This window comes from Oncorhynchus nerka, linkage group LG20 (genome assembly GCF_034236695.1).
Source record: "Oncorhynchus nerka isolate Pitt River linkage group LG20, Oner_Uvic_2.0, whole genome shotgun sequence".
In the NCBI taxonomy this organism is placed as follows: Eukaryota; Metazoa; Chordata; class Actinopteri; order Salmoniformes; family Salmonidae; genus Oncorhynchus; species Oncorhynchus nerka.
In genome coordinates this window covers 32,348,091-32,361,388 of record NC_088415.1, presented here as the reverse complement: position 1 = coordinate 32,361,388, position 13,298 = coordinate 32,348,091, and the positions used below count along the sequence as shown (strand labels likewise).

The 13,298-nt window shown below is 41.0% G+C and overlaps 1 protein-coding gene across 2 annotated transcripts in view; it reads left to right on the top strand.

The window, feature by feature from the left end:
* LOC115102290 (calcitonin gene-related peptide type 1 receptor-like) overlaps window positions 1–2,757 on the top strand; it is a 42,281-nt gene extending 39,524 nt beyond the window's left edge. For both annotated transcript variants that reach the window (XM_029622089.2, XM_029622087.2), the window contains exon 13: window positions 37–2,757. In XM_029622089.2, the coding sequence (XP_029477949.1) occupies window positions 37–300 (264 nt within the window). In that variant the 3' untranslated portion in view covers window positions 301–2,757. The remainder of the gene's footprint in view (window positions 1–36) is intronic.
* Window positions 2,758–13,298: the final 10,541 nt, after the last annotated feature.

Genomic DNA, 13,298 nt, shown 5'->3' with positions numbered 1-13,298 from the left:
TGTTGCTCTTAAACCACTCAGTGTCTGGTTCCATAGGTGCAGGCATGTCTTAGGAGGAAATGGGCACAGACCAAGCTGGTGTGGAAATGGACAGATTCCTACTCCCACTACAACACCAACTCCTCTGGGACCGAGATGAGTCGCGCTACAGTCAGCCTGGAGCTCACCGCCCCTGAGGAGGACACCATCATTAAACCAGGTGGCAGTGTGCACTACCGAGCCAATGGACAGAGCAACGGCAAGCGCTGCACCAACGGGGAGATGGACACGCCCAGGATCCTGGAGACCACGGACATCTGATAGCACTGCACTGTCACTTCCCATAGGCACCATCACCTGATGCTGTGACAAACAGGCTCGCGAAACTCACAGATTGGCCACAGACAATTGATCAATGCAGAAAATGGGGGCCATGACCTTTTGTGTCATTGTAAATTTTGGATCACACACGTGGTAAGAATACACACACAAATGTGTACAAGATACACATGCAAACACACAGACAAAAACCCATATACAGACATCTGATAATGGATGAGCAGCTTACAGGGTCCAGTTGAAACCACAGACAATTATTTGCCACCAGATGTATATACATTTCACTGTAGCTTTTCATTGTTGATGATTTTGGTCTTAGGCACAAGATATTATGGAACAATCCCAGTGATAAAATGACCCAATGGCAATTTTTGATATTGGCCTTCAGTGCCGATCAGTGTCTGCTGTAATCAATTCCTGTGGGCATATTGGACAGTATATACACTGGCAAGAAAGTATGTGAACCCTTTGAAAATACCTGGATTTCTGCATAAATTGGTCATAAAATTATCTGATCTTCATCTAGGTCACAGACAAAAGAGTCTGCTTAAACGAATAAAACAAACAATTATAGGTTTGTCTTTATTGAACACACCGTGTAAACATTCACAGTGCAGGGTGGGAAAAGTATGTGAACCCTTGGATTTAATAACTGGTTTACCCTCCTTTTGCAGCAATAACCTCAACCAAATGTTTTCTGTAGTTGCGGCTCAGATCTGCACAACAGTCAGGAGGACCATTCTTTACAAAACTGTTTCAGTTCAGCAATATTCTTGATGTCTGGTGTGAACTGCTCGAGGTCATGCCACAGCATCTCAATCGTGTTGAGGTCAGGACTTCTGTTGAAACCATTCTATTGTTGATTTACTTCTGTTTTGGGTCAATGTCCTGTTTCATCACCCAACTTCTTCTGTTGAGCTTCAATTGGGAGACAGCCTTACATTCTCTGGCAAAATGTCTTGATAAACTTGGGAATAAATTTTTCTGTCGACTATAGCAAGCTGTCCAGGCCCTGAGGCAGCAAAGCAGCCCAAAGCATAATGCTCCCTCCACCATACTTTACAGTTGGGATGAGGTTGATGTGCTGTGCCTTTTTTTCTCCACACAGTGTTGTGTGTTCCTTCCAAACAACTCAACTGTAGTTTCATCTGTCCACGGAATATTCTGTCAGTAGCGCTGTGGAACATCCAGGTGCACTTTCGCAAACTTCAGACTTGTAGCAATGGTTTTTTTGGACAGCAGTGGCTTCTTCCGTGGTGTCCTCCCATGAACACCATCCTTGTTTAGTGTTTTACGTATCGTAGACTCGTCAGAGATGTTAGCGTGTTCCAGAGATTTCTGTAAATCTTTAGCTGACACTCTAGGATTCTTCTTAACCTCATTGAGCATTCTGTGCTGTGCTCTTGCAGTCATCTTTGCAGGATGGCCACTCCTAGGGAGAGTAGCAACAGTTCTGAAATGTGTCTTACTGATGAACATCAAGGCTTTTAGAGATACTTTTGTAACCCTTTCCAGCTTTATGCAAGTCAACAATTCTTAATCTTAGGTCTTCTGAGATCTCTTTTGTTCGAGGCATGGTTCACATCAGGCAATGCTTCTTGTGAATAGCAAACTCAAATGTGGAGGTTTTTTATAGGGCAAGGCAGCTCTAACCAACATCTCCAATCTCGTCTCATTAATTGAACCCCAGGTTAGCTGACTCCAATTAGCTTTTGGAGAAGTCATTAGCCTAGGGGTTCACATACTTAATCCAACCTGAATGTTTAAATTATGTATTCAATATAGACAAGGACAAATACAATTTGTGTGTTATTAGACACTATGTATGTCTATTGTTAGGGTCACATACTTTCTCTTGGCACTGTAAGTGTTGGTATATTAGGAATTTCTGGTGTCGTTTAATAATTTTTTATTACTGACACTGCTAAGGCTATATTGTAAATGTTTGGATCAGTATTTTGTCACTTTAATGAAGTTGAACTTATTATTTAAATGTGTTACATAAGCTTGCCTTTTTTAGAAACATGAAATGACTGCTTAACTTGGCATAGTTCTGACTGCTGAATGTTAAGTTCTCTGAGGCAAGGAAGATGACTGTGTATAAGGAATACAACACAACGAGGAAAAGTGTGTGCTTTGAATCTCTAATAGTAGAACCTGTGATGAGGGAATGCCCTATGTCTGACACAACACTTTTTATCCAGTGTTACTTCCTTATGCTTTAGCGAATCTTGTATATTGAGTTGCTATACACAATCTTTGAAAAATCAAAGAGGATACATGTATTATACCGCTGAGCTGCAGTTGAACTTTGCATACTCTGTATGTGTGTAGTGGGGAGAATTTACTATGCAGTGTACATTCCACTTTAACTTCCAAATAAATTGTGTTCTAAGTGTAAAAAAATAATTTAATAAACATTTATCATTTTGGTTTGTGCTAGAGTTTTCTTGTCCATTGAATAATGGTTTTGGGGGTAGTTTTTTTACAATGTAGGTCTGATTCGCTCAATGTATTAAAATAAATAAGGAATGAAAAGCTTTTGTTAAAAACGGACACTCAATGACTTTAGTTAAACTTGCAAGTCGAAAGGGGATATTTCTTGCAAACCGTAAAGATTGCTATTAAAAATGGGCTGGTGTTTTTCCCAGACTCCTTTAATTTTAGGTGGATAAGGGCCTGTGTCAATCCTGTCTTGCTAGAAATTAAAGTTACTTTTTAGGGGCTGGTGTTACTTCTCTTTGTCTTAGGTTAGGTAGCTTTTTTTTAATGTGGAGAGAAGCCTAAAGTACATACTTGATCACATGAACCTTACAAATAATGCTGGCCTAAATTGGATGTAATGGCAATTCCTTATGATACACTATTGGTACAGGTTGAGAGCAGTTCATGAGGCGTCCACATAATGTAGGTAATTGACGTTCCAGACGTAGGTCTTTAGTTGGGTGATGTTCCCATTTATTGCAGATATTGAAGATGATGAACATAAGGCCTAAGGTGCAACGTGAAGAGTTGCACTCCATAATTGTTTGTGGGAATATTGTCACATCCTCTTCTGATCCTCTCCTCCGGCATACGACATCGCCAGAATACTAACGACCGGTCCTTAGATTCATCATTACACACACCTGGCACTCATCATTATGTACAGCTGTTCATGATTCACACCTGGACTTCATTACCGTCATCATTTCCTCCCCTTTATATGTCACTCCCTTATGTTTTCTCACCAGTTATTGTTCTTGTTTATCGGCATGTAGCCGATACATGGAATTGGAATTGTCTCGTTACTGGTTTCGCTGTTTTATAAAACGTTTCAGCTGCTTCCTGACTCACAGCTCCGTTATTACAAATATTCTCTGAAAGTCGATTTAAAAAAAAACAGCCTCTATTTAAATAAATTATCATCTGACTGATTGGTTTTGGTGTACAGTAGATTCTACCCATATATACAGTTGAAGTCGGAAGTTTACTTACACTTAGAATAACACTCGTTTTTCAACCACTCCACAAATTTCTTGTTAACAAACTATAGTTTTGGCAAGTCGGTTAGGACATCTACTTTGTGAATGGCACAAGCAATTTTCCAACAATTGTTTACAGACAGATTATTTCACTTATATTTCACTGTATCACAATTCCAGTGGGTCAGAAGTTTACATACACTAAGTTGACTGTGCCTTTAAACAGCTTGGAAAACTCCAGAAATTGATGTCATGGCTTTAGAAGCTTCTGATAGGCGAATTGACATCAATTGGAGGTGTACTAGTGGATGTATTTCAAGGCCTACCTTCAAACGCACTGCCTCTTTGCTTGACATCATGGGAAAATCAAAAGAAATCAGCCAAGACCTCAGAAAAAAAATTGTAGACCTCCACAAGTCTGGTTCATCCTTGGGAGCAATTTCCAAACGCCTGAAGGTACCACGCTCATCTGTACAAACAATAGTACGCAAGTATAAACACAATGGGACCACGCAGCCGTCCTACCGCTCAGGAAGAGATGAACGTACTTTGGTGAGAAAATTGCAAATCAATCCCAGAACAACAGCAAATGACCTTGTGAAGATGCTGGAGGAAACAGGTTCAAAAGTATCTATATCCACAGTAAAACAAGTCCTAATTCGACATAACATGAAAGTCTGCTCAGCAAGGAAAAAGCCACTGCTCCAAAACAGCCATAAAAAAAGCCAGACTACGGTTTGCAACTGCACATGGGGACAAAGATCGTACTTTGGAGAAATGTCCTCTGGTCTGATGAAATAAAAATATAGCTGTTTGGCTGTAATGAATATCGTTATGTTTGGAGGAAAAAGGGGGAAGCTTGCAAGCCGAAGAACACCATCCTAACCATGAAGCACGGGGGTGGCAACATCATGTTGTGGGGATGCTTTGCTGCAGGAGGGACTGGAGCACTTCACAAAATAGATGGCATCATGAGGAGTAAAATTATGTGGATATATTGAAGCAACATCTCAAGACATCAGTCAGGAAGTTAAAGCTTGGTCGAAAATGGGTCTTCCAAATGGACAATGACCCCAAGCATACTTCCAAAGTTGTGGCAAAATGGCTTAAGGACAACAAATTCAAGGTATTGGAGTGGCCATCACAAAGCCCTGACCTCAATCCTATAGAAAATTTGTGGGAGGAACTCAAAAAGCGTGTGCGAGCAAGAAGTCCTAAAAACCTGACTCCGTTACACCAGCTCTGTCAGGGGGAATGGGCCAATATTCACCCAACTTTTAGTGTGGGAAGCTTGTGGAAGGCTCCCCAAAACGTTTGACCAAAGTTAAACAATTTAAAGGCAATGCTACTAAATACTAATTGAGTGTATGTAAACTTCTGACCCACTGGGAATGTGATGAAAGAAATAAAAGCTGAAATAAATCACTCTCTCTACTATTATTCTGAAATTTCACATTCTTAAAATAAAGTGGTGATCCTAACTGACCTAAAACAGGGAATTTTTACTAGGATTAAATGTCAGAAATTGTGAAAACTGAGTTTAAATGTACTGTATGTAAACTTCCGACTTCAACTGCCTATATATATATGAATTACAAAGCTGTAAAACATTATCCTAAATATAACACTTCAACTTAGCAAATACCATTGGTTTAATAAAAGGATTTCAGCATGAAAACTCCTTTATATTTATATGCACTTTTATTTATTTTACTATGTCAATGTCTATTGTAAATGTGTTGGCACAAAACTGGTGGCAGTGTTGAAAAAAAGTAAATAGTTGGTTGAGTTGCAGAGTTAATTGTTCAGATGCTTTTTGAATTAGTTTGGCTATTTTCTCCTGATCCATATGGTCTAGAAACTCATGGATATTATGGACACAGACACAGTATATAAAAAAGTAAAACATTGTTTTTGTAATTACCAAAGTTACCATTTACTGACTGAATTCCTCTAACTTTGAAATACTGACTTCTTCTACATTGTGGCTAGATGGATAATTAAAAGATAGACTCAGCTCTGTGACAAATATATTTATAACTAAACCGAGAATTGATCTGTTTTCTATGGGAGCAAATGAAACATAATGGGCGTAACAAGCAAGGAGGTGGGCAGAGCTCAGCACAAGCTAGTGAGAGCCTATTGGCGTTATGGAACGCCTTCTCTGTAAAGTGTTTGTGAGCAATCACTCAAAATTCTCCCTTGCACTCATTTGCAAACGACACCACTGTTTTGAAACTGGCAAATGGTCAAGTCTACAAAACTTTGTGCACTCTGTTCATAAAATATTATAGTTTTGGGAACCGAAAACTGTATTGAGAATGGGCTTTTCTTCTACCAGAAAATCAGCAGAATGCCTGCCTGGCTCCATCTCGCTCCCTACTATCACACGGCCAGCCACTGGGCTTCATATCCTTGCCATATTTGGTGGGGAGAGGAAATTCCAACCGGATGCTTCAGATTTATACATCCGGTGACACATCAGGCTACTTGTTCCATCTGTGACGTAGGTGAGAAGTAAACAGCATAGTGGGTCAATTACAACAACTAAGAGCTGTGAAGCACAAGCCTAAACTTCACTGTTTTGGTCCTGTACCTACCACAGTGGGAGCGAAGACTTGCATCTTGCTCCTCGCAATGGGCTTGTTCAACATTGCCTCCGACAGTGCAGGTCGACTGCCGACTGACTGATCTACAAATCACCTTGTATCATAAATAACAAATTATTATTATTTGTAGTTCAGTCAGTCAGCCACAATATACCCATGATACATCACGGTTTTGATGCTCTCGAATATGGCTATCATCTGTGGTACTGCTATTATCTGTGGTGCTGCTCGCAGCAACGTAATTTAGCTGAGTCTACCTTTAATGTAGCAGCCGGTTAGGAGAATGATCCTTGCTATCCGGTATACTTGGGACTTCCCAACTCAGACACTACCCCATTGAAGTTGAAATGTAAAATGGTTCAAGTAAGGGTTAGGTTTAGGTTAACGGTAGGGGTTAAGGTTAGGGTTTAGGGTAGTGGCATCCCAAGGATCATGGATAGCACTAACCTTAGGATAATTAAAGTAGCAGGTTAGGATAATTAGGAAAAGGTTTAAGCTTAGCTGAAATGCTGTACTCCATCTAGCCACAACAGTAGAAGCCATCAGTGCAGAGAAACCATCAGTATCGCCACACCAGTAGTTTTGCAAACCTATGCAGGAATGAATCAATGCCGTTTGATCCACAGTCACACAGTGTTAGCTTTTAGAATTTTTGCACAGTGATATCAGCACTCTGTGTGTCTCAAAAGGACAAGGTCCTACTGAGATTTGAACTCAGATTGCTGGATCATTTCACCATAGGACGCTAATCATTTCACCATAGGACGGGATGAAAACAGTTAAATAGGATTTTGCTTAGTGTAAAGGATGATCGCAGGAATATGCTATTTTCTGAATTAAGTAAACTACTGAACTGCTTGACATTTTAATTCACCAGAAAAGTATTACCTCTCAAAGTACAAAGCAACGATGTACAGTAGCTCAATAGCTATGGTAAGCTATAGAATAGAATAGAATAGAATAGAATAGAATAAAACTTTATTGTCCATCCAGGATGGACATTTTTCTTTGGCATCACCTTCATTAAAAGAATCACATTACACAGACACATACATTCTCACATCATACATATTTAAACCAGTCATTCCATCATGTTGCATACACTAACAACATAGAGGACATTAATACATTCACTCACATCCGATCACTGTCTCAACTGCACTAGATAGATAAGTATATATACCGCTACAATTTACTTTGCATTTAGTAGTCCAACAGCACAAGGAACAAATTAATGTTTTAACACGTTCTTCTTGTCCGTGGGCATTCTGAAGCTCCGGCCAGAGGGAAGCCTCTCGAACTGAGGGTGTAGAGGGTGGGAGGGGTCACCAATGACAGCCAGTGCCTTCTTTATGGTTGACTTGTGGAACAGAATGCTCAAATGTGCCTGTGGTCGACCAATTACTTTGCTGGCTGTGTTTACCTCACGCTCAGATTACCGTACTGTCAGACTGTCATATTGAACGTGAGGATGCTCTCCACCAAACTGCTGTACACCCAGCTGTATGTGTATTTGCATTGTATTGAAAGCTGAACTAAAATCAATCAATAAAATGTGTGGATATGATTTTGCATGTTAAAGGTGACTAACCACCATGTTCACCAAAGTCAGGATAGCATCCTCAGTCCCTCTCTGTGCCTCATAGGCAAACTGTAATGGGTCCAGTTGATCTGCTATGGAAAGGGCAAAGTGCTTACTAACAACCCTTTCCATGCATTTGGCCACAGGTCGAAGGTCATTTGGGGATTTCTTAGGCACCGGTACAATGGCCAACACCTTCCAGGATTTTGGCACTGTACAGGTGCTCAGCAGGAGTTGAGACAGTCGTGTGAGAACTCCCTTGAGCTGGTCGGCACAAACCTTCAGTACTTTGCCTCGTAGTCTGGGCCCGGTGCTTTGTGTGGCTTAATATTTGACAAGCATGAGTCCACCTCGTTCTCTGTTATCTGGACAGGAGAGAATTTGGGGATACTCTCACATACTGGTTTACATTCGTCTTTAAATCAACAGTATCAAATCTTCCATAAAACAGTTTAGGTCGTTTACAAAGGATGAACAGTCTGCCATATTATTGTTCTCTCTTTCTCTTCCCATCATTACATTAAGCCCTTCCCATGTTTGTCTTGGATTTTCTGTACAGAACCTCTGCTCCACTTTATCCTTGAAGTCCTTTTTTGAATTCCATATTTTTGACCTGAATTCATTTTCATTCTCCTTTACAGCATCAGTATCAGGAACGCAAACTTCCTTTCATTGAGGCATATTTTCAAGTCTTGAGACACCCAGGGCTTGTTGTTGGGAAATACTCGGACAGTTTTTGTATTAATGACAGTATCCTCAAAGAACTGGATGTATGATGCAATGCTGTCTGTCAACTCGTGGGGATCTCTGCATGAGTCAAAGAACACCTCGCAGTCTGTGACATCAAAGCAATCCTTGAGCTCCTCCCTCCTCCCTACTGTCCAAACCCGAATGGATTTCTCTACAGGTTTTTTCACGTTTCACCTGGTGCCTGTATCTCCGGAGGAGATGGATAACGTTATGGTCTGATTTCCCCATGGGTGCTCTGCACTGCCTTATATGTGTCCTCTACGTTCACATAACACTGATCCAGGATGCGAGTTGGACAGGTGACGTACTGTTGCAGAGTTGGGAGGTGTGCGGAGAGGGAGAGAGTATTAAAATCCCCAAGCACAAATGCTGGCTGGTCAGTTGATCATGAAAGCGCAGCATTGAAACACACAAACTTAATCTCCACACAGACCATCCCCTGGCATGGCGCAGTGCTATATTATTAACACACTACCCCTCTGTTAAGAGGGGGGTGTTAGCGATGGGTGGAAACTCAGTATATTATTAGACAACGAGGACTCTGACAAAGCCCATGTCAACTTGTACAAGTCTGGAACAGTAATGGTACAGGGCAACCCCAAACAGTTTCAGCTGGACTTTCACATAATCAAAGAGAGAGCTCAGCAGGATAAGCTCTCATTTGAAAAATATACTCCCACCCCGAGCGTGTCAGACCAGACCTCTTCAATATCCAACGCCACAGACGAGCAACCCCACGCAGAAAGTCAACCTCCCAGCACAGAGTACTACTCCCTCCTTGAAATGAAGGATAAATTAACCCAGCTGGAGGTACGGCAGGTGGAGCTGGATCAGCATGTGAACACACTCCAGTCAGAACAAAAGAATAGTCCAGCTCAACAACACCCCCTCAACCAGCCCTGGAGAGCTGGAGGTGGAGAGAGACATATCTTCACTCTGGACTGTGGTGAGACAACATCAACTGGAGAAAGAGCAGGAGCAGTAGACGAACAGAGCACTAGAGGAGAAGGTGAAAGTGCTCAAGTAGAAGGTGAGAATGATGACGTGTGACAGAGAACAACCAATTAGAGAGCTGGCCACGCTCGCAGAGAAGCGTGAACAGCTCACCTCAGACCCTGACCAACGTCTCGACACCACAGCAGAACAGTCCACCCCAGACACTGACCATAGCCTTGACATGACAGCAGGACAGACAAATGAAGAACCTCAAGCCTTGGGGATCCAACCCCCTCTGAGCAGCCCCCCTGTCAGCCACCCTGATAGCGTGCCTGATAACCCCCCCCCCCCCCCCCACACCCACTGAGGACATACACAAGCCACAGATTGTAATACTTATGGACTCAAATGGGAAATATATACAAGAAAATACACTTTTTCCCAAACACACAGTGTCTAAACTCTGGTGTCCAAAAACCCAGCGCACCTTAGACCTCCTGTCTCAGGACAGAAGGTCGAGGGTCACCCAGAATCAACTAGGGTCACCCAGCCACATAATAATACACACAGCTACAAACGACCCGAGAACACAGGAAAGGCTGGCCACAGCACTCAAGGGAGTGATTGCAAAAGCTTATTTTACTTTCCCCAATGCACAAGTGGTTATCTCAAAATCACAGTCTACTTGAAAAGAGCAATACTCAATCATGACGCATCAAAGCCAAAGGAACTAAATAATAATAAGAAATGCTAGGGATGGAAGGAAAGTAGTTTGGAAACCTACAAAAAAACAATTAGGCAACAACAAATTGAATCCCTGGACAAAACGTTGCACTGTAATAGTGAAGGTGTAAACTTAGCGGTAGAAAACCTAAACAGTATTTTTGACCTCTCAGCTTCCCTATCAAATCAAAAAAATTCAAAATGAACACCAATGACAAATGGTTTGATGAAGAATGCAAAAACCTAAGAAAGAAATTGAGAAACCTAACCAACCAACAACAAAGGGACCCAGAAAATCAGAGCCTATGCCTTCACTATTATTATTTGACCCTGCTGGTCATCTATGAACATTTGAACATCTTGGCCATGTTCTGTTATAATCTCCACCCGGCACAGCCAGAAGAGGACTGGCCACCACTCATAGCTTGGTTCCTCTCTAGGTTTCTTCCTAGGTTCTGGCCTTTCTAGGGAGTTTTTCCTAGCCACCGTGCTTCTACACTTGCATTGCTTGCTGTTTTGGGTTTTCGGCTGGGTTTCTGTACAGCACTTTGTGACATCAGGTGATGTAAGAAGGGCTTTATAAATACATTTGATTGATTGATTGACTATGGTGAATCACTAAAAGAATACAGAAATACACTACGGAAAAAGAAGGAACAGCACATCAGAAATCAGCTCAATGTAATTGAAGAATTCATAGACTCTAATGACTTCTGGGAAAATTGGAAAACACCAAACAAACAACAATACAAAGAGTTATCAATCCAAAATGGAGATGTATGGGTAAACCACTTATGCAATCTTTTTGGCCCTATAACAAAGAACAAACAGCAAAGACATATACATGATCAAATACAAATCTTAGAATAAACTATTAAAGACTACCAGAACCCACTGGATTCTACAATGACATTGAATGAACTACAGGACAAAATACAAACCCTCCAACCCAAAAAGGCCTGTGGTGTTGATAGTATCGTCAATGAAATTATCAAATATACAGACCACAATTTCCAATTGGCTATACTTACACTCTTTAACATCATCCTTAGCTCTGGCATCTTCCCCAATATTTGGAACCAAGGACTGATCACCCCAATCTACATAAGTGGAGACAAATTTGATCCAAATAACTACTGTGGGATATGAGTCAACATCAACCTTGGGAAAATTCTCTGCATTAGCATTAACAGCAGACTCATACATTTCCTCAGTGAAAACAATGTACTGAGCAAATGTCAAATTGGCTTTTTACCAAATTACCGTACGACAGACCACATATTCACCCTGCACACCCTAATTGACAAACAAACCAAAACAAAGGCAACGTCTTCTCAAACAAAGGCAAAGTCTTCTTAATGATTTCAAAAAAGCTTTTGACTCAATTTGCCATAAGGGTCTGCTATACAAATGGATGGAAAATGGTGTATGGGGAAAAACATACAACATTATTAAACAACTTCTTCAGGATCGGTGTCCCTTCCACGGGATGGTTAAGCTAACGTAGGCTAATGCGATTAGCATAAGGTTGTAAGTAACAAGAACATTTCCCAGGACATAGACATATCTGATATTGGCAGAAAGCTTCAATTCTTGTTAATCTAACTGCACTGACCAATTTAAAGTAGCTATTACAGTGAAATAATACCATGCAATTGTTTGAGGAGAGTGCTCAATTTTGAACATGAAAAGTTATAAAATTAATTAGTCACATTTGGGCAGTCTTGATACAACGTTTTGAACTGAAATGCAATGGTTCATTGGATCAGTCTAAAACGTTGCACATACACTGATGCCATTTAGTGGCCAAAATCTAAATTGCAACTGGGCTGGAATAACACATTATGGCCTTTCTCTTGCATTTCAAAGATTATGGTACAAAAAAAACACCATAGAATGGTGTTTTTTTCTTTGTATGATCTTTTACCAGATCTATTGTGTTATATTCTACTACATTCCTTCCACATTTCCATAAACGTCCAAGTGTTTCCTTTCAAATGGTACCAATAATATATCCTTGCTTCAGGGCCTGAGCTACAAGCAGTTCGATTAGGGTATGTCATTTTAGGCAAAAATTGAAAGAAAGGGGGTAATCCTTATTAAGCCCCACCATATTCAACATATATATCAATGAATTGGTGAGGGCACTAGAACCGTCAGCAGCATATGGCCTCACACTACCTGAATCTTAAGTCAAATGTCTACTGTTTGCTGATGATCTGCTGCTTCTGTCTCCAACTGAGGAGGGCCTACAACAGCACCTAGACGTTCTGCACAGATTCTGCCAGACCTGGGCCCTGACAGTAAATCTCCTTATGACAAAAATTATGAAAAAGGTCCAGTTGCCAGGACTACAAATACAAATTTCACGTTGCCAAGAAGGGCCTTCTGTGCCATTAAAAGGAACATGAAATTCGACATACCAATTAGGATCTGGCAAAAAATACTTGAATCAGTTATAGAACCCATTGCCCTTTATGGTTGTAAGGTCTGGGGTCCACTCACCAGCCAAGAATTCACAAAATGGGTCAAACACCAAATTGAGACTCTGCATGCAGAATTCTGCAAAATATCCACGTGTACAACCTAAAACACCAAATAATGCACGCAGAGCAGAATTAGGCTGATACCCACAAATGATCAAAATCCAGAAAAGAGTTGTTAAATTCTACAACCACCTAAAAGGAAGTGGTTCCCAAACCTTCCATAACAAAGCCATCACCTACAGAGAGATGAAGCTGGAGAAGAGTCCCCGAAGCAAGTTGGTTCTGGTGCTATGTTCACAAACACAAACAGACCTCCAGGACAGAGCAAACTAGGATGCTATTTGGCCCTAAACAGAGAGTACACAGTGGCAGAATATCTGATCACTGTGACTGACCCAAACTTAAGGAAAGCTTTGACTATCAACAGACT